Source organism: Neofelis nebulosa, chromosome 2 (genome assembly GCF_028018385.1).
Source record: "Neofelis nebulosa isolate mNeoNeb1 chromosome 2, mNeoNeb1.pri, whole genome shotgun sequence".
Lineage (NCBI taxonomy): Eukaryota > Metazoa > Chordata > Mammalia > Carnivora > Felidae > Neofelis > Neofelis nebulosa.
Window position 1 is genome coordinate 203,377,382 of NC_080783.1, and position 22,513 is coordinate 203,399,894.

General features: G+C 43.9%; 1 protein-coding gene across 1 annotated transcript in view; it reads right to left on the reverse strand.

The window, feature by feature from the left end:
- The window catches only part of MACO1 (macoilin 1), a 63,597-nt gene that overhangs the window by 17,444 nt on the left and 23,640 nt on the right, over nucleotides 1-22,513 (reverse strand). The window contains exons 5-6 of the mRNA XM_058718575.1: nucleotides 21,886-22,064; nucleotides 19,992-20,493 (exon numbers count right to left, since the gene is read on the reverse strand). Coding sequence (XP_058574558.1) covers nucleotides 19,992-20,493; nucleotides 21,886-22,064 — 681 coding nt within the window. The remainder of the gene's footprint in view (nucleotides 1-19,991; nucleotides 20,494-21,885; nucleotides 22,065-22,513) is intronic.

A 22,513-nucleotide genomic window follows, 5' to 3' on the forward strand; every position in this document is an offset into this window, starting at 1 on the left:
TGGAAAACTCTCAGGAATTTTTAAAACTTACGAGGGGAAATTTTTCATTGTCTCTCAGAGAGAGCGTTAATCTAACCTTGAATGTTATACATATATAGTGAACATTCAAGGTTAAATTAACGTTTTCTTGGGGTGCCTTGGTGGCTCAGTCGGTTAAGTGACCGACTCTTGGTTTCGGCTCAAGTCATGATCTTGGGGTTTCGTGGGTTCGAGCCCCATGTTGGGCTGTGCACTGGCAGCACAGAGACCTCTTGGGATTCTCTCCCCCTCCCTCTCTCTGCATGTCCCCCACTCATGCAATCTCTCTCTCAAACTAAATAAATAAACTTAAAAAAAACCCGATGCTTTTCCTGAGAGACAATTACATATATGCGTATATATAAAATATAAATATAAAAAAAAAATATATATATATATATATACATATACATATGTGTGTGTGTGTGTGTGTGTGTGTGTATGTATGTATTTTTTTAGGTAGGCTTTACACCCAGTGCAGAGTCCAATGCAGGGCTTGAACTCATGACTCAGAGATCAAGACTTGAGCTGTGATCAAGAGTCAGATGCTTAACCTACGGAGCCAGGCAGGTGCCCCAAATGTTCACTATATTTTATTTTATTTTTAAATATTCACTATATTTTATTTATTTATTTAAATGTTAATTTATTTTTGAGAGACAGAGAGCATGCACACGCGCACAAGCAGGGGAGGGAGGGGCAGAAAGAGGCGGGGACAGAGGGTCAAAAGCGGGTTCCATGCTATCAGCACAGAGCCCAATGCCGGGCTCAAACTCGTGAACTGCAAGATCATGACCTGAGCTAAAGTCAGATGCTTAACCGACTGAGCCACCCAGGTGCCCCTAAATGTTCACTATATTTTGAATCTTTACTGAGGTAGGTGGTAATTTACAATCCCTCATTAGGTTTATTTTTTATCGCAAAAGTGACACCCAGGCAATAGTAAGAACCGCATATAATAGAAAAGCAGAAATCTAGAATAAAAAGGTAAATAATCTTAGTTCTTTCGTCCAGACGGAACCATTCACTGTTCACATTTGGTTTACTTCCGTTCTGTGTTTCTCTTTTCTCTTTCTTCATGCATGTTAATATTGTTTAATGCTGGTGAGAGAGTACCACACACATAGTATGTGCGTCTTAAGTGCCTTCCCACACCATTAGGAATTTTGCATAAACAATTTACCTGCTGCATAATGTTCCATTGTATGGATGCACTACACGTTCCTATTTTCTAAGATATATCTCAATTTTTGAGACCTGCTCGATGGAAAAATGTATACAAGTTTTAAAAGAATTCTGTGAACTAGTAAACTGAACTGAATCAAGCTAGTCAAAGCGCCAGGGACATTTAGCAGACAAATACCTGCTACTTGCCTTAAGGGTATACTTAACCCTTTGGTGCTGAAGGCCAAAAGTTCCTGGGTAAGATGCAGATATGTAATTTATTGGTGTGAAGTCCAAGAGGTACTGATTAAATGGGGTTAGAGGTTAATGCTAAATCTTCAAATGCATTCATGGGATTTTACGAAAATGTCAATAGCTGCCACCTGAATTAGAAGCAAGTGGTCAGGAGGAAAATGAGGCAGAAGTAACAGTATGTAACCCTTAAAACTGATTTCTGTAAATAGGGATCGAAAGAAAGGAGGAAAAAGAAACAATGCATCCATAAACCCAGGCCCTTTTATCAGAGCTAAATTCTACTCTCTTCCCTATACGACAGACGATTAAGATATAAAAGGGAACTTTACTCTAGACCTGCAATCTCACCCCCCCAAAAAAAAACCAAAAAGAAAAAAATTGGGCCAGACAGATCTTAACAAAACTTTGGTAAATGCTCAGGCAGGAAATAAATGCACTTCCTGCTTGCCCAACTCCTGTGGCCCCACTTGCCACCCTTGCGAGGTCTGCCCAGTGAGGTCCCCACGTGGGAGACAGACTGCAGCATGGCAAAGGTCTAGAGTCTATGCGTCTGGAGTCTAGAGCCTAACTATGTCCACTTGTGCCCAATTAGCCAAGCCAGGGTTCTAATCAACTCAAAATGTTACCTGTCAGGTCCAGACACCTTTCCAGGCCACTTTTACCGATGATTTAAAAAAAAAAAAAAAAATTTTTTTTTTAACGTTTATTTATTTTTGAGAAGAGAGAGACAGAGCATGAGCGGGGGAGGAGAGAGAAAGAGGGAGACAACAGAATCTGAAACAGGCTCCAGGCTCTGAGCGGTCAGCACAGAGCCCGACGCGGGGCTCGAACTCAAGGACCGCGAGATCATGACCTGAGCCGAGGTCGGACGCTTAACCGACTGAGCCACCCAGGCGTCCCACGGATGATTTTAAAAGATGGCACCCAACCTGTAACCCGTGAAGCCACCTCTGACCTCCGGCAGCTACCTCCCTCCCAGCCACAGCGGGGGTTGTCCAGAGCAGCGCTCCTTCAGGACGTCACTCCGATGGGCAGGCCGCCTTCGAAGCACAGCTGCCGGGTAAGGATCCCTCTTACCCACTCCAGACCCTAACTCTATCTCATTTTCTCTCTCGTCCCACTCAACTAAGGTAAGCTGTAATATAAATGGTTGGTAGTTATTAAGAGGAAAGATTTACATTTTAATAAGGGGTAATCTTCTAGCCGACCAAAAGAATGAGGCTCAAACATGAGTCTGTCAGGCAGGCCAAGTAGGAAAAATATCTCTGAGGATCTTGAAGTACATCTGGTAGTAAACCAAAGTACGGGATTCAAGTGTCAGCTTTTAGTTGAAAGCAGTTTTGTGTTTAAGTATGTGAAAAGGTAGGGAGATATTTGTGTCTAAATGTGTATACTCCTTAGCTTCTGTGAATTACTTGAATTACCGCCCACAGTACTATGACTTCATTGAAGGTTTAAAAGTCTCCAGTGGGTACCGACAAGCACTTCAGGGTTTTTATAAACCCAGAGGCGTTATGAGACCTAACGGAGAGCTCAGAGAAACTTAAGGCTTTGGGGCAGTAAATTTCCCTAGGAAGTAAGTCCTGCAAAAAAAGGAGGAGATCTTTTCTCAGCCAGGATTTCACCCAGGGATGAGTAGCTATAACCACTATGAGTCACAGTCTATACCCACTCCAGAAAACTACCTAAGTGTATGCTTCCAGGGCTGCTGGTTTGACCCCATGAGCCCATCAGGAAGGTGAGAGGCTCTCTCAGCTCTGTTGGTTAGCTCTGAACGCTAAAGGGCTGGGGACAGAGAGGCTACAGGCTCTGCAAAACAACACAGAACTAGAAATAACAAGTGTCAACAGGGATGTGGGGAGAAGGGAGTCCTCCAGCACTGGTGCTGGGAATGTAAATTGGGGCAGCCACTCTGGAAAGCAGTATGGAGCCTCCTCAAAAAACTAATAATAGAAGTGCCATACAATCAGGGTGCCTGGGTGGCTCAGTCGGTTAAGCGTCCGACTTTGGCTCAGGTCACGATCTCACAGTTCGTGGGTTCGAGCCCCGCGTCGGGCTCTGTGCTGACAGCTCAGAGCCGGGAACCTGCTTCGGATTCTGTCTCCCTCTCTCTCTGCCCCTTCCCTGCTCACGCTCTGTGTCTTTCTCTCTCAAAAAAAAAAATAAATAAATAAAAGATTGAAAAAAAATTTTTTTAAGGAAAAAAAAAGTACCATACAGTCCAGTAATTCCACTTCTGGGTATTCACCCAAAGAAAACGAAAATGCTAATCTGAAAAGATATATGCACCCTATGTTTCCTGCAGTGTTATTTACAATAGCCAAGACATGAAAGCAACCTAAATGTCCATCCGTAGATGAATGGATAAAGATGTGGTATATACACACAATGGAATATTACTCAGCCATAAAAAAGAATGAGATGGGATCTTGCCATTCATGGCAACATGGATGGACCTAGTTACGTTAAATGGAATAAGCCAGAAAAAGACAACTACCATATGATTTCACTTATATGTGGGATCTAAAAAAACAAATGAACAACAACAAAAAAGAGAGAAACGGACTCATAATCCAGAGAACAAACTGGTGGTTGCCAAAGGGAAGAGGGAGAGGTGAAATGGGTGAAGGGGATGAAGAGGTTCACTCTTCCAGTTATGAAATAAGTAAGTCATGGGGATAAAAAGTACAGCATAGGGAATACAGTCAATAATATAATACACTTATCATGGTGAGCATTTCATAATGTATATAATTGTTGAATCACTTACGTTGTACACCTGAGACTCTGATTCAATATTATGTCAAGCACACTTCAAAAAAAGCCCCAACTTACAAGATGGCTTGCTCTGTAAGAAAAGGGGCTTCAGAAGATTGTCTCCAAATCATGCAGCCAAGTGGCTGAGACATAGGTGCTTCTAACAACCTCATCGCACCAGCCAAAATTACCCACTCCTGCTTTCCAGACATCTTCTGCCTTTAATTATACCAGCCCTTGGGGAGGAATGGCCTCCAATTTTCAAATCTCACTCTTCAAGGCCCAGTTAAAAAATAAAGACAAAACAAAACAAGCTCTCCAGCACAAGGTGCAGATCTCCAGGGCCCAAAGTCCTCTCTCTCCCCCCGATATGTGAAAGCCTTTACTGTGGGTGATCCTTGTTGGGTACTAAGCTGTTGCCCTGTGCTGTTTTTTAATTTGTTCTGGTGTTTAATATTTTCCTGTGTATGTATCTTTTTCTCCAAAGACTATACATTCTTTGAAGCCAGGGGCTGAATGTGCTATAAAATTAGAAGCCAGAACTGTAGTTCTTTTTTTTATTTATTAATTTTTTTTAATCTTTATTTATTTTTGAGGGAGAGAGACAGTGTAAGCAGGGGAGGGGCAGAGAGAGGGAGACACAGAATTCAAAGCAGGCTCCAGGCTCTGAGCTGGCAGCAGCGTGCCCGATGTGGGGCTTGAACTCACGAACTGTGAGATCATGACCTGAGCCAAAATCAGACGGATGCTCAACCGACTGAGCCACCCAGGCGCCCCTGGAACTGTATTTCTAAAGTTTCTTCCAGTCCTTATAGGCCACTGTCTCTAACCCTCACAGTGCTTAGAACAGGGTCAGCCCTGGCAACATTCTACCTACAGCAGGCCGTCAGAGTTTTCGGTTAATAGTGGCTGAAGGAGACAGGGGTAAACGGGCGTTTGCTTATGAAGAAGGCAGGTGTACATGAAAAGAATAAATGAAGGCCAACTGCTTCATCTTGTTAAGGACCTAATTCCATTAGGAGATCCCCTGTTACACATCAATCATACAAGACAAGACTTGTTTAGGACCACACAGCTGTCTATGAGGAACACTGAGCTCATACGTTAAAGCTCTGTCTCCAGAAGAACCCTCTCCACCATCTCCTCCCCTTCTCCCTTTCCAGGTCATTCTCGCTGACAGGACGGGCAACACGGGACAGGCACACACAAGCCCGAATGCACTTCATCTTCAGTAAGGCCTACGATGCTGACTTGAAGTTGCTCCCACATGTCCTACAGATCACAGCTTTGGATACAGTGACCTGAAGCTGCCTCAGGTCTCACGGTGGTTACTACAATTGCTTACCAGGCACAGATATCCCAAAACACGCAACAGACTGATGATTACTAAGTAAAACTGTTATTACAAAGTACTTAACATCTCTGCTCCCTAATGTGTCAAATGCAAAAGGTAAACACATTCATTGTCCTCAAGAATGCAAAGAGAGAAAAGGAATCCTAGAGGCATTCACGGAACTGGTCCTATAGGGAAATAGGGGAACTGACTTCTTGAAACCCTTCAAGAATAAAGCTGTGAGTGCTACAACGAGTATTTTTAATAAGGTCCTTAAAGGATGTGGTCAGATTTGATAGTTTGTATCAAAAGCCTTTAAAATGTTCATCTCATTCCCTGACATTTATCCAGAGGAGAACAGGAGATCCACACAAAGACTTACGTAAGAGTGTGTTTGTTGCAGCATTACTTCGAACAAGAAAAAAAAAAAAAAACAGAAACACTTAAATATTCAACGGAAGACTGACTAAATAAATTGTATATTCATGTGTCTGACTGACATGCAGCCAGTAAGAAACCGTTAAGGAAGAATATTTGAGGACACAGTAGAATGCTCACGATGTAGTCAGTGAAAAAGACAAGTTACAAAATATTTTACATAGGGGCACCTGGGCGGCTCAGTCGGTTAAGCATCCGACTTCGGCTCAGGTCATGATCTCACGGTTCGTGGGTTCGAACCCTGCATCGGGCTCTGTGCTGACAGCTCGGAGCCTGGAGCCTGCTTCGGATTCTATGTCTCCCTCTCTCTGCCCCTCCCCTGCTCACACTTTGTCTCTCTCTCTGAAGAATAAACAAATATTAAAAAAAATTAAACAGAACAAACTATTATACATAGTATGAGCTCTGTTTGTAAAAATAATATGTATGCACTAATATATATGCATGCAAGAGAAAAAAGACTGACAGGATATTATATTAAGATAGTGGCTATCTTTTCTTGATCTTCAAAGTTAGATATACTCAACATATAGAACTTATTTTTTTTTAATTTTTTTTTTAATGTTTATTTATTTTTGAGACAGAGAGAGACAGAGCATGAATGGGGGAGGGGCAGAGAGAGAGGGAGACACAGAATCGGAAGCAGGCTCCAGGCTCCGAGCCATCAGCCCAGAGCCCGACGCGGGGCTCGAACTCACGAACCGTGAGATCGTGACCTGAGCTGAAGTCGGACGCTCAACCGACTGAGCCACCCAGGCACCCCCTTATTTTTATTTTAAGTTTATTTATTTTTGAGAGAGAGAAAGAGAGGGAGCGAGCGGGGGAGGGGCAGAGAGAGAGGGAGACCCAGAATCTGAAGCAGGCTCCAGACTCCGAGCTGTCAGCACAGAGCCCGACGCGGGGCTCGAGCCCACAAACTGTGGAGAGCATGACCTGAGCCGAAGTTGGACACTCATCTGACTGAGCCACCCAGGAGGCCCCAGAACTTACTTTTAACATTTTAATTATTATTTGGTGATTGGGAGAAACTTATTTTAAAAGAGGAGGCTACGATGAGATGATCGCCTCGCACCTTTTAGAATGGCTAAAATCAACACCACAGGAAACAGGTGGCGGCGAGGATGTGGAGAAACCCTCTTGCACTGTTGGTGGGGACCCCAACTAGCGCAGCCGCTCTGGAAAACAGTGTGGATTCCTCACAAAGTTAAGGACAGAACTCCCCTACGATCCAGCAACTGTACTACTAGGTATTTACCCAAAGGATACAAAAATACTAATTCAAAGGGATACGCGCGCCCTGATGCTTCCAGCAGCATTATCTACAACAGCCACACTATGGAAACAGTCCACGTGTCCGTCAATTGATGAATCGGTAAAGAAGATGTGGTGTGTGTGTGGCAGACCACTCAGCCATAAAAAAGACTGACATCTTGCCATGTGCAACGCCATGGATGGAGCGAGAGAGTATTCTGCTAAGTAAAACCAGTCAGAGAAAGACCAATACCGTGTGACTTCACTCACGTGGAATTTAAAAAATGAAACAAATGGGCAAAGGGCGGGGGAAAGAGAGGTAAACCAGGAAAGAGACTCTTGACTATAACAGAGCAAACTGATGGTTACAAGAAGGAAGGGGGACAGGGGACAGGTTGAACAGGCGATGGGGATTAAGGAGTCTACTAGTCATGGTGAGCACTGGGTCTTGTACGGAAGTGTTGAGTCTATACTGTATACCTAAAACTAACATTAGGATGTATGTTAACTAAATGGAATTTAAATGAAAACTTAAACAAAAAAAAAAGAGGAGGCTATTAATCTGCTTTCCACGGCTTTTCAGTGTTCACTGTTACTCTTAGATTTGTCCACGTCACAGGCCAGTTTCAGAATAATCTGAAAGCCTTAGGGAAAGTCCAACTCTTTTACTTTATAAACTTTTTAGGTCACTCCCAAAAAAGGGGAATTTAAGCTTCTGGAGTAGAGAATGCCTCACTTCCTGAATCGACATCAACTACTTCCCATTCATCAATTGCTATCAAAACAATAGTTTTTCTAAATCTAGACTCTAGAACTGTAGTTTATCGCCCTGGTCTGGCTCCCTCTGGAAAGGCAAGAGCAGACATCGTTCTGACATCAGGCTTCAAAGTATACACACGTCATAAGGGATGGTGCTGGGAGGCCAGATTCTAAACCAGCTGGCCCGTGAAGTCTGAATAACCAGCATCCCCGTCCCAAATTTTGATGTATTTTATGCTCTAAGGACACGGGAGAGAAACATGTTGGCGTGGGAGAAGTCACCAGTTCTAGGCCCAGGAGGGCTAAGCAGCTCTCTGTGGCGTATGGTTGGAGGAACACCAGACACCCAAACCACCCTTATCACAAGGCCGGCCGTCCCTTCTCCTTCTAAGTGCTCCGAAAGCCTCACAGTCAGCTGTGGGCATGTGACTGTAAAGGGGATGGTCTTTGGGGTGGAGGGAGACACTGTCAACAGGTGCATGTTTTCCAAGAATGCCAAGAACTGAAGGAGAGGATGAAGCAAAAAGTTCCCATTCACACATGGCAAATGAGTTCACGGGATTTACCAGATACCCCGTAACAGAAAAATCCTTCCTATAGGAGTCAAGTTTTGATGGGTAGGGCCAGAGGGGTGGGAGGGAACAAAATACAAGAATAACAGGAAGGGTCAGGTGCAGACGCTGCAAACTGGTAAGCCCATCTGGCCCATAAACATGTTTTGTTTGACCCTCCCTGACTTCAAAACTGGGAGATTTGACATAGATATCTATCTTTGGCATCTCTTCAAAATCTCAGAAGATTTAGCAACACCAACCAGGCCTGCAATCCATCCCCCACAGCAACAATCGGCTGTCCCGCAGGAAGGGAACATGCAGTCCCCCATGGTGACAATCAGCTGTCCCGCAGGAAGGGTACGTGCATGCTGACTCCCAGGGGCCAGGCGCAGTAGCGAATGCAAATGGTGCCAACCCCAGCCTGTGCTGTGCCCTGTCCTGCTCCCAGCTCTAGGGCCAGGGGGAGAGGAAGGGCAACGGTCTTTTCCAGTTCATTACTCTGTTTCTTTTCAAGCCTGGAACAACACTGGGCCAAGGGAGTTGTGAAGTGCACCTTATGAGAGAGAAGAGCTGTCATTCTTCCCATAAAAGAGAAACCAAAACTTATTCTAACCCCGAGAGGCCCAGCTGGCTGGAAAAAAGGTCTCAGACGTTTGCAAAGATTGAAGTGCGCCCACACTGGCTGTCAAAGGATTCAAACAGCTGGTTTCTAAATGATGGCGTGAGTAACATTTAAAGAATATAGTTCCTTTTCCTTGGAGTACGTCCCCTTCAGGGAATCCACCACTAATCCCCTTAGCTGGAAATCTCAATTCATTATGTGCCAGCAGGGGTACTGACTCAGAATTTAACACAAAGTTTTATAGTAGTTCCTTCTGAATTCTAGGGAGGGAAACTTTCCAATTGTCTAGCTAGAAATCCCGGTTTTGTTAGAATAAACTCTTAGTACTCAACAGAAAAATATTTCCAGTGTGGACTCCCTACAGCAAATAATTGGTGTCATTTCGTAATTTATTTATCTGTACAACATAATTATCTTCTTTGGTTCCCTGGATGTGAAGGCAGTAGGCAAACTGGTGGCTTAAAGTCACTGATGCCTAGTTTCTCCCGAGCTACATGGTTTTCAAGTCACACACCAGCCCTGTTTAAGTATAAAATTATCATGCTCCTATTACCACATTTATATCTCAGAATATGATAGTTTTAAATAACTGCAGTGCTTAAAATCAACTCAAACTATACTGTGGATTAATGTAAACAGAGCCAACCAAATAAAACCTATAGGTACCGTAAATATTATGAGCATGGCAGAAAGTGGAAATAAGTCATGTCTGCTCAGAGGCAATGCTACACAAACATGAATCAAAAACATTTTCCCACAGAGACAGAGAACACACACACCAAATTTACTAAATAGAACTATGGCTCTACTACTTATTTTTTCCACTTAATCATTTCCAAATAATTCGGCAGCCGCTAAATTCGACATATTTAATCTAGTTGGAACCTCTAACTGCCCAGTTTGCATCATCTTTATTCTAAAATTTCACACAGTTTTACTAAATTCTTCCTCTGGGCTAGAAATAATACTGTTACAAATAAATGACTCTGTGTACCTATAGAAGCAGAAAGGTCTGCTTTGGTAGCCAGCACTCCCTGGGGAGGGTAGCAAGCAAGTCATTTTGCAGCCACGGTTTGTTAGCTCTGCGGTGTGCAGGGGCCACCCGTAGGGGATGCAGCTGGGGTAAAGTCCCAGGGCCCAAGCCCCAGATTTTCTTCCGCAAACTGTTTCTGGCACCCAGCAAAATGTGTTCAGATGCAAAAGAGAACAAATGTTATCATTCTCCCTCTAGCACCAGAGATGATATATAAACAGTCGACACATTTTCTTTTTTAATGTTTATTTATTTTGTGGGTGGGGGAAAGAGAGAGAGAGAGAAGGAGAGACAGAGAGAGACAGAGAGAGAGAGAGAATATTCCAAGCAGGCTCCAAGCTGTCAGGGCAAAGCCCAACACGGGGCTCAAATGCACAAACCGTGAGATCATGACCTGAGCTGAAATCGAGAGTCAAAAGCGTATTAACCGACTGAGCCACCCAGGTGCCTCGAGTCAACACATTTTCTAACCTGGGGGATTTCCTTGAAGCAGAAACGTGGGATCTGAGCTCCCTATCCAGCTACCACACAGACAAAGAGCATGGCCAGGGCTGGCAGGGGAGAGGGCAAGACTCACCAGGAGAGATGAATAAGCAGCAAACTGAGATCTCCTCCAAGTTCTTGGCCGAGGCGTGGCTTGTGCCTAGATTCCCTGGCCCTGAAGCACAACCGACCCACTGCCAGAGCAAATGGCTTTTTTGAGAGGAGACCCTTGGATGAGTTTTCTCCCCTTGTCCCTGGTAACTTCCAGAAATTCTTGAACCCCCTGAATATCCTTAGAAAATAGTACTGACAGAGTACTAAATTGCAAAACTTCCTAGGAAATACCAAGGAAAGGGGCTTAGAGTGGAAAGTATTTCTATTTTTTAGAAATAAGCTTGTTAACAACCTACTCACGAGCAACAAACAGTGGGACACTGAATGTTCGGTGCTTGGCCTGTCTAATGTAATATGTAACTTTTCTAACTTCAAAAGCCTCTCTGAGCCACACTGCCACTCAACTTTGAACTGCACTGCACTGTGATGACTGAGGCTCATCTTCCTCCCGTCTCTTTCTAGCATTTTCTCTGCACGAAGGGAATGTTCATTCAACAGGTATTTATTGAGTATCTACTCTGTGTACCATGGCAGGTAAGAGAAAAGGAGGTCCCTGGCCTCACTGAGCTTAGGTTCTATTCTGGGTATTAACAAGCCCGTGTAAAAATTCAAACTCCACAGAAATAGACAATGTAAATAGAAAGTAAATATCCCCTACAATCAACTACAATTGACCATCTGGTATGTGTTATTTCAAGTAATTTTCTGTGTATCTGAGAACCATATCCACCCATATTTTATAATGGCCTCATAAATGCAATGTTTTGCTACTTCCTCCCCTTTAACAATCAATCTTGGAGGCTTTCCATTACTTGCTTTGAAGATGGGTTTCCACCTTTCAAGAGAACCCTCTGTAACCTGTCTCACCCAAACCCCTGTGATTCCCCACTGAGGACTCTTCAGGCCTTGGGGGGGAGGGCTAGATTAGTCCATACAAGTGCCATCCCCCCCTGGGGCACCTGCCCAAGGGGCTGCTCACAGGCTCTACCTCCTGAATCCACGGCTCTTAGTTCTTCCCCACGGTCAGGTCTCAGCTTTGGACTGTATTATGGCTTTGTGCCTACAATCTTGGGTTCCATGCACTGAATCTGCTTCCTCACTTTCTGTTACAACTTGGAACCACCCACCAAGTTCCTTGTCTTTCCTGGCCTCTGGAGCTGGGAGCCAGCCCCACCCACTTCTAACCCTGAGATGGGCAAACACCCGGACAGCTTCCTACAAGGGACGGGAAAGACGGACAGTTGTAAGAAGAAATGGCGTCTCTTTGTTCTTCTGGGACATGGCATCTGCCCCTAACTTTCCTTGTTGCTTTGAAAAGCTTCTCTGAGGTGACAAAATACGAGTTTCTTGGAGTCTCTCTTCGCTTAGCTCTTTTTCAGTTATTCACACCAGGTCACACTGAACCCACTGATTATTAAAAACCAGAATCTAAAAACATGGCCCTTTCTTTTCAAAGGATATGTAATTTTTAGTTGTGCACAGACATCTCAAAATGCGGGGAAATGAAAAATGGGAAGTCCTGTAAACCGGTCTCCTGTCGTTTTTCCCCACAGAGCAAGACCACACTAAGAAGGCTTATGTAAGTCAGAGGTTCTACAACAATCTCAAATGCTGGTATTTGGAAGACAAGATTAAATTCAGAAGTACAGAGGCACGTGGGTGGCTCTGTCAGTTGAGCGTCTGACTCTTGATTTCAGCTCAGGTCATGATTCCAGGGTCACGGGATCAAGCCCCACGTCAGGCTCCACACTGAGCATGGAACCCGCTTAGGATTCTCTTTCTCTCTCCGTCTGCCCCCACCCCCCGGCCCCACGCACTCTCTCTCTGAAATAAAAAGAAAAAAAAATGTTTTAAAGTACAACAGATTGTAAACTGCTAGTCACAAGTCACATCTGGGCAATCTGTGCCACCAGCAAGTCCGGTCAAGGGGGAAAGCTGGCTGTTTTAGCTTTGGCCACCTTCGTCCCCCTTTGTAAGAGAAACCTAAAATCATAAATACAAACACAAGGCTTATAGGGGCTAGAAAGTGGAATGAAGAACAATGACATTCTGCACCCCCACCCCCACCCCCGCTTAAACCAGAAAGAGAGGAGTCACAAACACATCACAGCCTGCTAAAACATAATACTAATCGATACACTCATTGACGGACTAGAACATTATATAGCCTATTTAATAAAACATGTTGTCATCAATCTATATGTTCCAAAAATATTTCTCTAAGGTCCAGATCTGGTAATATAAGTCAGTCCTTGGGCTGAGTGTTAAATACTCCTCAGTGTAAGCCAACGAGTTAAAATTTCTTTTTTTTTTTTTTAATTTTTTTTAAGATTTATTTTTGAGAGAGCACAAGCAGGGAAGGGGTGGAGAGAGAAGGAGACACAGAAGCCGAAGAAGGCTCCAGGCTCCAAACTGTCAGCACAGTGCCGGATGCGGGGCTTGAACCCACAAATTGTGAGATCATGATCTGAGCTGAAGTCGGACACTTAGCCGATGGAGCTACTCAGGTGCCCCAGTGAACAAGTTAAAGTTTCTTAAAGGGGACGCCTGGGTGGCTCCATCGGTTGAGCGTCTGACTTCAGCTCAGGTCATGATCTCACGGTTTGTGGATTCAAGCCCCAGGCTGGGCTCTCTGCTATCAGTGCAGAGCCCGCTTCAGATCCTCAGGTCCTCTCTTTCAGCCGCTCACACCCTCTTAAAACTAAGTAAACATTAAAAAAAAATTTTTTTTAAATTTTTTAAAGTACTTCTCTATCCATCCCCTTCCCTCCTTTCCCTCTGAGGCGGGGTCACCACTTGCTTAGAGATTATCTGAAAAATCCCGACAAAGTTTTCCCCTCCCCACCACCACCCCCAGGATCTCAAGTCTCCTAACAAGTAGAATTATGTGAACAAATTAAGTTATAAGTAACTACGTTTTGGTGTGCCTAAAGTAACCAAATAAATTTAGAGAGGAATAAAAGAGTGAGTATTGAATAGAGTATAACTTTCCCCAGATCCCATTTTTCCCTAAAGAGAAGGCTCTCCCCGGCTCCCTGGCTTCAAACTTTCTCCAGAACTTACTATCATGGCAGTGTCCCAACCCCAGGATCCCAGGCCTTCCAGGAAGTCACTCGCTAGTGGCCTCTCCTCAGGGTAAGTTGATGGTTACATCCCTGGGCTTAAGTCTTCCAGTTCAGGGCTCTTGGCTGTCCAGGTGACCAGTTAAGCCTACTCCAGAATTCTCCCTCCCAAAAGGGCAAATTCCATGCTGGGTGGTTCTGGGCTGTCTGAACCAAGCTAGCCCTAAGCAGAGCTGAATTCTCAGAGACCTCGTAAGCTTTCAAGGGTATGAGTGGCTGGCCCCTCTACACTCAGAGATTAAGTACACCCTTGTGTCTTTGGCAAGAGCAAAAATTTGAAAAACACTTAGAACAGCGTCTCTCTACAAAAAAGGAAATGAATGAATTCTGAATAACTCATGAATTAATAAAAAATGAATTCTGAAGTTCTAAGCACTTCTTCCACGGATTTTAGCCACGAGAGCCTAAAATCTAGGTCTGGTGCCAGTCACCGAGCCAGCTTTGCTTGCGTGTATATTTAAAATGAATAACAGCACAGAAAGAAAAATATAAAGCAGAAAAATAAAGCAGGTTGATAAACCTTTTTTTTTTTAATTTTTTTTTTAACGTTTATTCATTTTTGAGACAGAGAGAGACAGAGCATGAACGGGGGAAGGTCAGAGAGAGAGGGAGACACAGAATCCGAAACAGGCTCCAGGCTCTGAGCTGTCAGCACAGAACCCGACGCGGGGCTCGAACTCTCAGACCGCGAGATCATGACCTGAGCCGAAGTTGGCCGCTTAACCGACTGAGCCACCCAGGCGCCCCTGATAAACCTTTTTAAAGCAGCATGGTTAGAACCAAAAAGGCAGAAGTCAAGAAGCGTGGGTTCCGGCCCTGGCACTGCCACTCTAGCTTGGTCACTCAGACTAGCCGTCTACTCTCCCAGGGCTCATCTACTTCACAGACGAAAAGACAGGGTTGGGGAGGCTGGTCTAGACGCCCCTGAGAACGCTTCCAGCTCCAACAAATAAACACCATTCTAAATCCGACTCGGTTTTGTTAAATGCAGCTCTGTGAGGCAAACCCCGGAGACTTTTCCTTCGTGACTCTTTGTACCAGATACGGCTCAACTACATTAGAGACAAAGTTGATATCTTATTAAGAACAAGCACTAAAAATAGAAGGGATGAATCTTCTGTGTTGGGTACCAAAGAAAAAAAAAATAGACTGGAAGTGAACCGAGGAGCCTTTTTTTTGTTTCAGCATTTCAGCAGAACAGCGATCACTTTACATTTTGTAGTCAGAGTTTTACATTCTCTCCCTTGACCTGGAAACAAGGGAGAGTGGCGAAGAAGAACCCTCCAGTCTGGGGCTGTATCTGAGCGGGAGCTTCGTATCGAGCGCACACACGGCTGCCGGCTCTCCCGCTCCCAGGCCCTGAAACTGCAGGAGAGCCACTCCACTGTCACCCTGACCTGCCCCATCTTAGAGCAGCTGCCGAGTGATCTCACAGACTGCCATGGAATATTCCACATCAAGGGAAAAAGAGGGTTCGGCTGCACTGGCAAAATGATTTAGATATAATTTAAGAGAAAGAAGCCGGACACGAAAACTACACAAACACTATGGCCACAACTAGGTAAGTTTAGTTGATGAAAAGAATATACGACAAAATTTTAACAGTGATTTGTGTCACATGGTGCGACTATTTCTCCCTTTTCTCTAAATCTTCTGTAATTTTTTCACATTTAAAATGTTTTAAAATTGACCAGATTTTAGAAGAAATGTAGCAGATCTCATTCTAATTTCCATCATTCCTTTTAACCCAGCTCTTAGTTAAAATAACCGATCTTCGGGGCACCTGGGTGGCTCAGTTGGTTAAGTATCTGACTTAGGCTCAGGTCACGATCTCACGGTTTGTGGGTTCAAGCACTGTGTCGGGCTCTGTACCAACAGCTCAGAGCCTAGAGCTTGCTTGGGATTCTGGGTCTCTGTCTTTCCCTGTCCTCCCGCCCCCAACCCCCCCACGCTTTGTCTCTCTCTCTCCCTCTCTCTCTCTCAAAAATAAACATTTTAAAAAATTAGAAAAACAAATAACTGATCTTCCTTCTTGTATTTTCTGTTTTTATCTAGAATTTTTCTCAGGTCAGAATTTAAATATTTTGGCCACCAACAATATAAGACTGTTTCTAAATATCCTGGGTAAAGGATTCAGAAACCAAGCTGGCAGAAGTCAGGTCATTTTGTAAGATGTATTTTTCAAATGAGAAGAGAAACTTTGGGCTGGCTTTCGCACGTTCCCAAACTTTTCCTGGGAAGGATCTTACAGGCAACACTTCTTCCCAAGTCCCCACCTTCCCGCACATTCTCTAACCGTAGCCATCTATCAGCATATTTTTTCTGCAAAGGGCCGGACCGTTAATATCTTTGTCTTTGTAGGCCACACGGTCTCTGTCTCTCTGTCGCAGCTACTCAACTGCCACTGTGGCACAAAAGCAGCCACAGACGCTACGTAAATGAATGAGCGGGCATGGCTGTGTTCCAATAAAACTATTTTTTACAAAAACAGGCAGTGGGCCAGATTTGGCCTGGGCGCAGTCATTCGCCAACCTGTGGAATACAGCGCACAGGGGGGGAGCGTGCGTGGGGCTGAGAGGGACAGAAAAAAGACCTGAAGGACTACTTGCTCCTTCCAACAAGGAGTGGCCATCAACCCTTTTCACAGCCACAAGGACCTACAAGAATTCTCTTTGAAAGGGGTGTCCTAATGAATTTTTCCCCCAAGTCACAGTACCGGTTCCTCAAATAGAACAGCTCTCAATCATGATGCTGAGACAGGCGAGCTGTGGAATGTTTTGCAATTAACTTACCATTGTATTACAGTACTGGTTTTCCAAAAGATTTAAAAAAAAATTTTTTTTTTAAACAGGAAGTGGGAGATCAGTCTTCTCCCTCCAGCCAGCCTGGCTTGTGCACAACCAGAAGCCTGTCTGCTGTAGCCCAGGGCTCCCATATAGGCTGTCAGCCCAGTACGTTTACATCAGAAGGAGCCTTATGGGCCCCTGAATCCAGCCCCTCTCCATCTTAAGATACAACCCCACTGTCTAGCTAACAACTCGAGCACGTCAGGTTTGGGTCAATTATAGTCTTACTAATATTCACCAAAGCATACATGGAGTCAAACAAGAGGAAATGGGAGATGGCCAAGAAGGACGAGAGGAAATGTGATAAGGCCTCCTACAACCAAGCTGAGTAATGTGCTCAGATAGCTTCTGTTTATAAACTTCTATTGTTGTTCGTCTTGGAAAATTTGAAAATGCATGAAAGTAAAAAGAAAAACTAAAGCCCCAATACTATCATGAGGCAATAATTATTGCTATCATTTTAGTTCCTTCCCCTTCGAATCATTTTTGTGTATATGAGAAAAAAAGATGTTTTTCATAAAACTGCTTTCTACTTTCTTCATTAAATATTGTGTCAGGAGCACTTCCCTATATTGTTTAATATGGCTCAAAAATATGATTTTGTAATGTCTATATTAAAAATTCATCAGAAAGGGTGACTCAGTCTGACTCTTGGTTTCAGCTCAGGTCATGATCTCATGGTCCATGAGTTCGAGCCCCGTGTCAGGCTCTGCCCTGGCAGTGTGGAGTCGGCTTGGGATTCTCTCTCCCCTCTCTCTCTCTCTGCTCTCTTTCTCAAAGATAAATAAACATTAAAAAAAGAAAGTCCATCAAATGGATGGACCATAATTTATTTAGGTTTCTCCCCTGTTGATATTCACAAAGTGTCCTTATTCTTTGTAATACATTAGACATTGAAAATAATCCTACAGAAGCTTATAAAACATTTTAAATATAGTATTTCCTATTTATGTATTTGACAGCAGGTATTCCCTAAAACAGGGTAATAATATTCTGGGGCCCTTCAGATCAAGGCACATCAGAGTACACATTAGTGACCACAGGAAGAGCCATACCACCCAGGAGGAGGCATGGGGGCACCGGACCCACAGAAGGAAGACTGGCCATCTGAGTCCTTGAACTTCTTTGCTAGAGGCAGATTAGGTGGCAGAGTCAATCAACATTACAGCTGGGGCCCAAGTGAGATGGTATCACAAGACTGAGTCTTATCTGCTGTTTCTGTAATACCCAACAGCGGAAAACTGTTTTGACTTGACTGCTATTCTTTAAAGTGAATAGGAGGGGCACCTGGGTGGCTCAGTCGGTAAGAGTCTGACTTCAGCTTGCGTCATGATCTCCTTGTTCGTGAGCTCGGGCCCCGTGTCGGGCTCTGTGCTGACAGCTCAGAGCCTGGAGCCTGCTTCGGATTCTGTGTCTCCCTCTCTCTCTGCCCCTCTCCTACCTATGCTCTCTCTAGCTCTCAAAAATAAACAAACATTGGGGCGCCTGGGTGGCGCAGTCGGTTAAGCGTCCGACTTCAGCCAGGTCACGATCTCGCGGTCCGTGAGTTCGAGCCCCGCGTCAGGCTCTGGGCTGATGGCTCGGAGCCTGGAGCCTGTTTCTGATTCTGTGTCTCCCTCTCTCTCTGCCCCTCCCCCGTTCATGCTCTGTCTCTCTCTGTCCCAAAAAAAAAAAAAAAAAAAAAAAAAAAACGTTGAAAAAAAAAAAAATAAATAAATAAACAAACATTAAAACACAAAAAAAACCTTACGTGGATAGGAGAAAGGATGTTAAAAAGCTTGTGGCACATATTTCATTTACAGCATATAATAAATTTGTGGGACATTTGATTTGAAATAGAAGGTTAACTAATTGGTCTTTCTCCCATGGGCCCCTGGAAGAGGGTTCTCTGCTGAGTGTTTTCTCTGCAGGGCGTCATGGGCAGAATGTTGCAACAAACAGATGTGGATGCTGGCCTGACATCATCAACAGCATGGTATGCTTCTAAAGGTGGCTGGGGGCTAGGAAACCTCTAGAGCCTTTAGCAGCAGAACCCACATATATTTCTCTTAATCTAACTGCCAGTCAGAAAAGTAAGACAAATAATCTATTTTATATAATTTATAACACTGGAAACCTTCCCTCCTAGAAGAAATTGTCTGCTCTTAATTAAGCCAAAGGAAGAGGAATGGAAGATGACTTAGTGGAGGCAGGGAGTTATAACCGTCCTCTTGAGTTACACATGAAAAAAGCTCCAGTTCAGGAGCGCCTGGGTGGCTCAGTCAGTTGAGCGACCGGCTTCGGCTCAGGTCATGATCTCACGGTTTGTGGGTTCGAGCTCTGCGTCAGGCTCTGTGCTGACAGCTCGGAGCCCGGAGCCCGGAGCCTGCTTCGGATTCTGTGTCTCCCTCTCTCTCTGGCCCCCTCTGCTTGCAGTGTGTCTGTCTCTCTCTCTCTCAAATATAAATAATAAACATTTTTTAAAAATCTTAAAAAAAAGGTCCCGTTCAGATCCCAGTTTCCAAATCGAAAAGATAAGAGGTAAAAAGAACATATGTGTATTTTAGAAAATATATAAAACACGGCAGACTTAAGGCTGAGGCAGTCAAGGTAAATACAACGATGTTATTCTCTTACTTAAAGATGGGAAAAGGAACATTTGTGATTAAAACTGAAGTTTAACATTGTATTTACCTGTGGGATGTTTAGAGATTACCTTTCAAACTTGATTTCCCCAGAGTTATCTGGGGGCATAATCCACGTTTTAAGTGGAATTAACCAAAACAAGCAAAAACAAGCAAAAACAAGCACAAGGTGGTAAGGTGAACTTTCTCCGCACCCACCCCACCCCGCCTGTTGGATCCAGTCTGACAGAGGGACATGTGCGAACAGGACACAAACTCTTCGTCTCGTGTCTATGCCACAAGAACTTTGGATATGCAAACAGAGCAAGACCAGGACCACAGATCTGTCTTTCAAAACCACTGCAAGAATCGAGTTACGTGTAAATTTGGTCACGTGTGCAAAGAGAACACTGTCACCTCTTACTCAGAACACTCAAAAGGGCCCGAATCAATGCTTCAGGACAACGGCACTAGGTGACCAGCAAACTCATGTGAAATAAACACTTCAAATACCGCCGGGTTAAAAGCCACAATATCTGGTCACCAATTCCCACAGGCCCGTATGGAAGGGTCTGTTTTTTCCAGACTTAAGTTGGGTTTCCTGGAAAAGTGGTCGAAGGACACAGCACGCACACTTACCTCACCAGTGCGTCTGGCTTGCTTAGCTGGTTATTAGGAATACAGTTTTCCATTAGGTCCTTGTGAGCACTTGGGCTCTTGCTAGTGCATTTTTGCTTCTTCTCGTTTTTACTAGATGAGGAAGGAATGCTCCCATTTGTGGCGCTATGACTGCGAGGTGAGGAGTTCACAACTCCGCTGGCATTTTTGTAATTTTTTGAGGAAGCAGTGCATGAGTCCTCTTTCAAGAGATTTTCTGTACTTCCCACAAGATCATTATTTAATCTTTTACTATTGATATGGTTTTCCATATACTCAATTTCTTGTATTTTCGAGTCTACAGGTTGTAGAATATTGTTGTTATTTATTCCAAGGTTGTGTTTTTTGGCATCCTTGTCCTTTTCTTTCCCTTTTTCTCGGTATTCTATCTCTGGCAAAGTGGTGGAGAGTTTTTTGTTGGCTGGAATACCTCCGTTGTGGTGTATAAGGATCGAGGAATCCATATCAGGCAATCCTTTGGCTGCTACAATACCAAAAACAAACCAACAAACAAAAAAACCCACACCGGAACATTTAGTTGTATAAAAACACAGCACAGACAGAGTCAACAAACTGCATTATCTATGCTTAGAAACTTACTCCATCAGTTTACAAACTCATTTAGAAGCAGTAATAGCCACACCACATCATGCTAACTTGCGCAAGCAAATCCATGGGGTGCCTAGGGTTAAGGTTAAGCGTCCAACTCTTGATTTCAGCTCAGGCCATGATCTCATGGTTCACGGGTTTGAGCCCCACGTCGGGCTCTGTGCTGACAGCGTGGAGCCTGCTTGGGATTCTCTCCCCCCCTCTCTCTCTAAATAAATAAATAAACTTAAAAAACTATCGTTTATGGAAAATCACTATCATTTATAAACACCAAGCCATTCTAGTTTGGGCCTTGAAAAGAAGATGAGGATTTTACAGTTAAGTCATACTTAATTTATCAGTCAAATCAAACTTGTCTGTCCCTGGGATGAGAGGACACAGGCAGGTCAGACTCTTAAGAGACCACCTTTTAAAACAGGCTAAGCAAACTGTTAATAGCTTTACTGAAAAGAAAGTGATTAAACGAAACAAAAGGAGAGGTATGAGGTCAGGATATGGGGCATCTATGTTTTTCTTGACTCCAGCAATGAGGTGATAAGTCTATGACATTTAGTAGGGCACTCGAAAAGAATTTTCCGTATGAGGTCTACACATTCCAGTCTGTCCAAGTCTACTTGAAGAGATCCTTCTGCACTATAGCAGAGAGTGAGATTGGTATATTTCAACTAAAAACATGACTCCAAACTTCCAACCTTCAAAGAAAACTAGTATTGTTGTCAATTCATCTACTGAATTAGATACGTGCTCATTAGAGTGGTCTTACTAGCAACTGCTCACTTTAAGAGCCGCACTGCATTATAGGAACCATTTAGAATGGGGCCGAACCACTTTTGCTCTATTCAGAAGAATTTTAACTTCAAAAACAACTATTTATGTCCACATCGCGATCTTGCTTATACTTTGGTTCTTGGCTTGCTTCGATTATAAACTCACATAGTTATATATGCTATGTTGCTACTGAGAATAAACATTTTTAAATATTTGTAACAAATAAAAGGTTGAAATGGAAAATACGCTATAAAAATAATAAAATAAAATAAACATATTTGAAGCACATGGTCTTCAGCTTCTAGCTAGAAAACATCCACGCCCTGTATTTCATGATCAAACAAAGCAATGGCCCTGAAGGGGAACACCAGAAAACAGGAAAATCCTTGGTAATCTTCCAAAGTCCTACCAACTTTTCCAGGGCCAAAAAAGAAATCTACTGATAGACAAAATAATGACTAATCTACTGAGCCAACACAGCTTTAGGGTAAAGACCTACCTTCCTCGGCTTCTTTTTCTTGCTTCTGGAGCATCTGTTGCTCCGGGGGGAGGGCTTGTTGAAGAAGCTGCATGTAAAATTCGTTCTCTTTCTGCACTTCCTTTTGCTTCCTTAACCGCATTTTGTAGCTTACGTAACTTTTGAAGCCAAAGCCCAAAGTCACCACGGGGTACCCAATGCTAGAAAGACGAAAACCTAGCCAGTAATTGCCAGTGAAACACAAACCACACACGCATCAAGCACACGAGGACACCTACGACTGAAATTAAGAAATACATTCTAGATCACGATGGCAGTGGAGCATTTAGTACACATAAATATATGTGATGTCTGCTGTGCCAGTGACAGGCAGCGGGCACGTGGAGCAAACCCCCAGGGAACAGAGGGACTGCTAGACCGTAAGAGGCTGCTCACCAGACTCTGACATTCTTCAAACCAACTCAAGAACTTTACCCCAGTGACCGCTGGATTCAGTTGCTAATGTCTTTGATTAACACTGAACTCCCTTGTGCATTTTTAGAACTTAGGCACCTGGGGGCGCCTGAGTGAGGGGCTCAGTCAGTTAAGCGCTGACTCTTGATTTCGGCTCAGGTCATGATCCCACGGTTCGTGGGATCGAGCCCCGCGC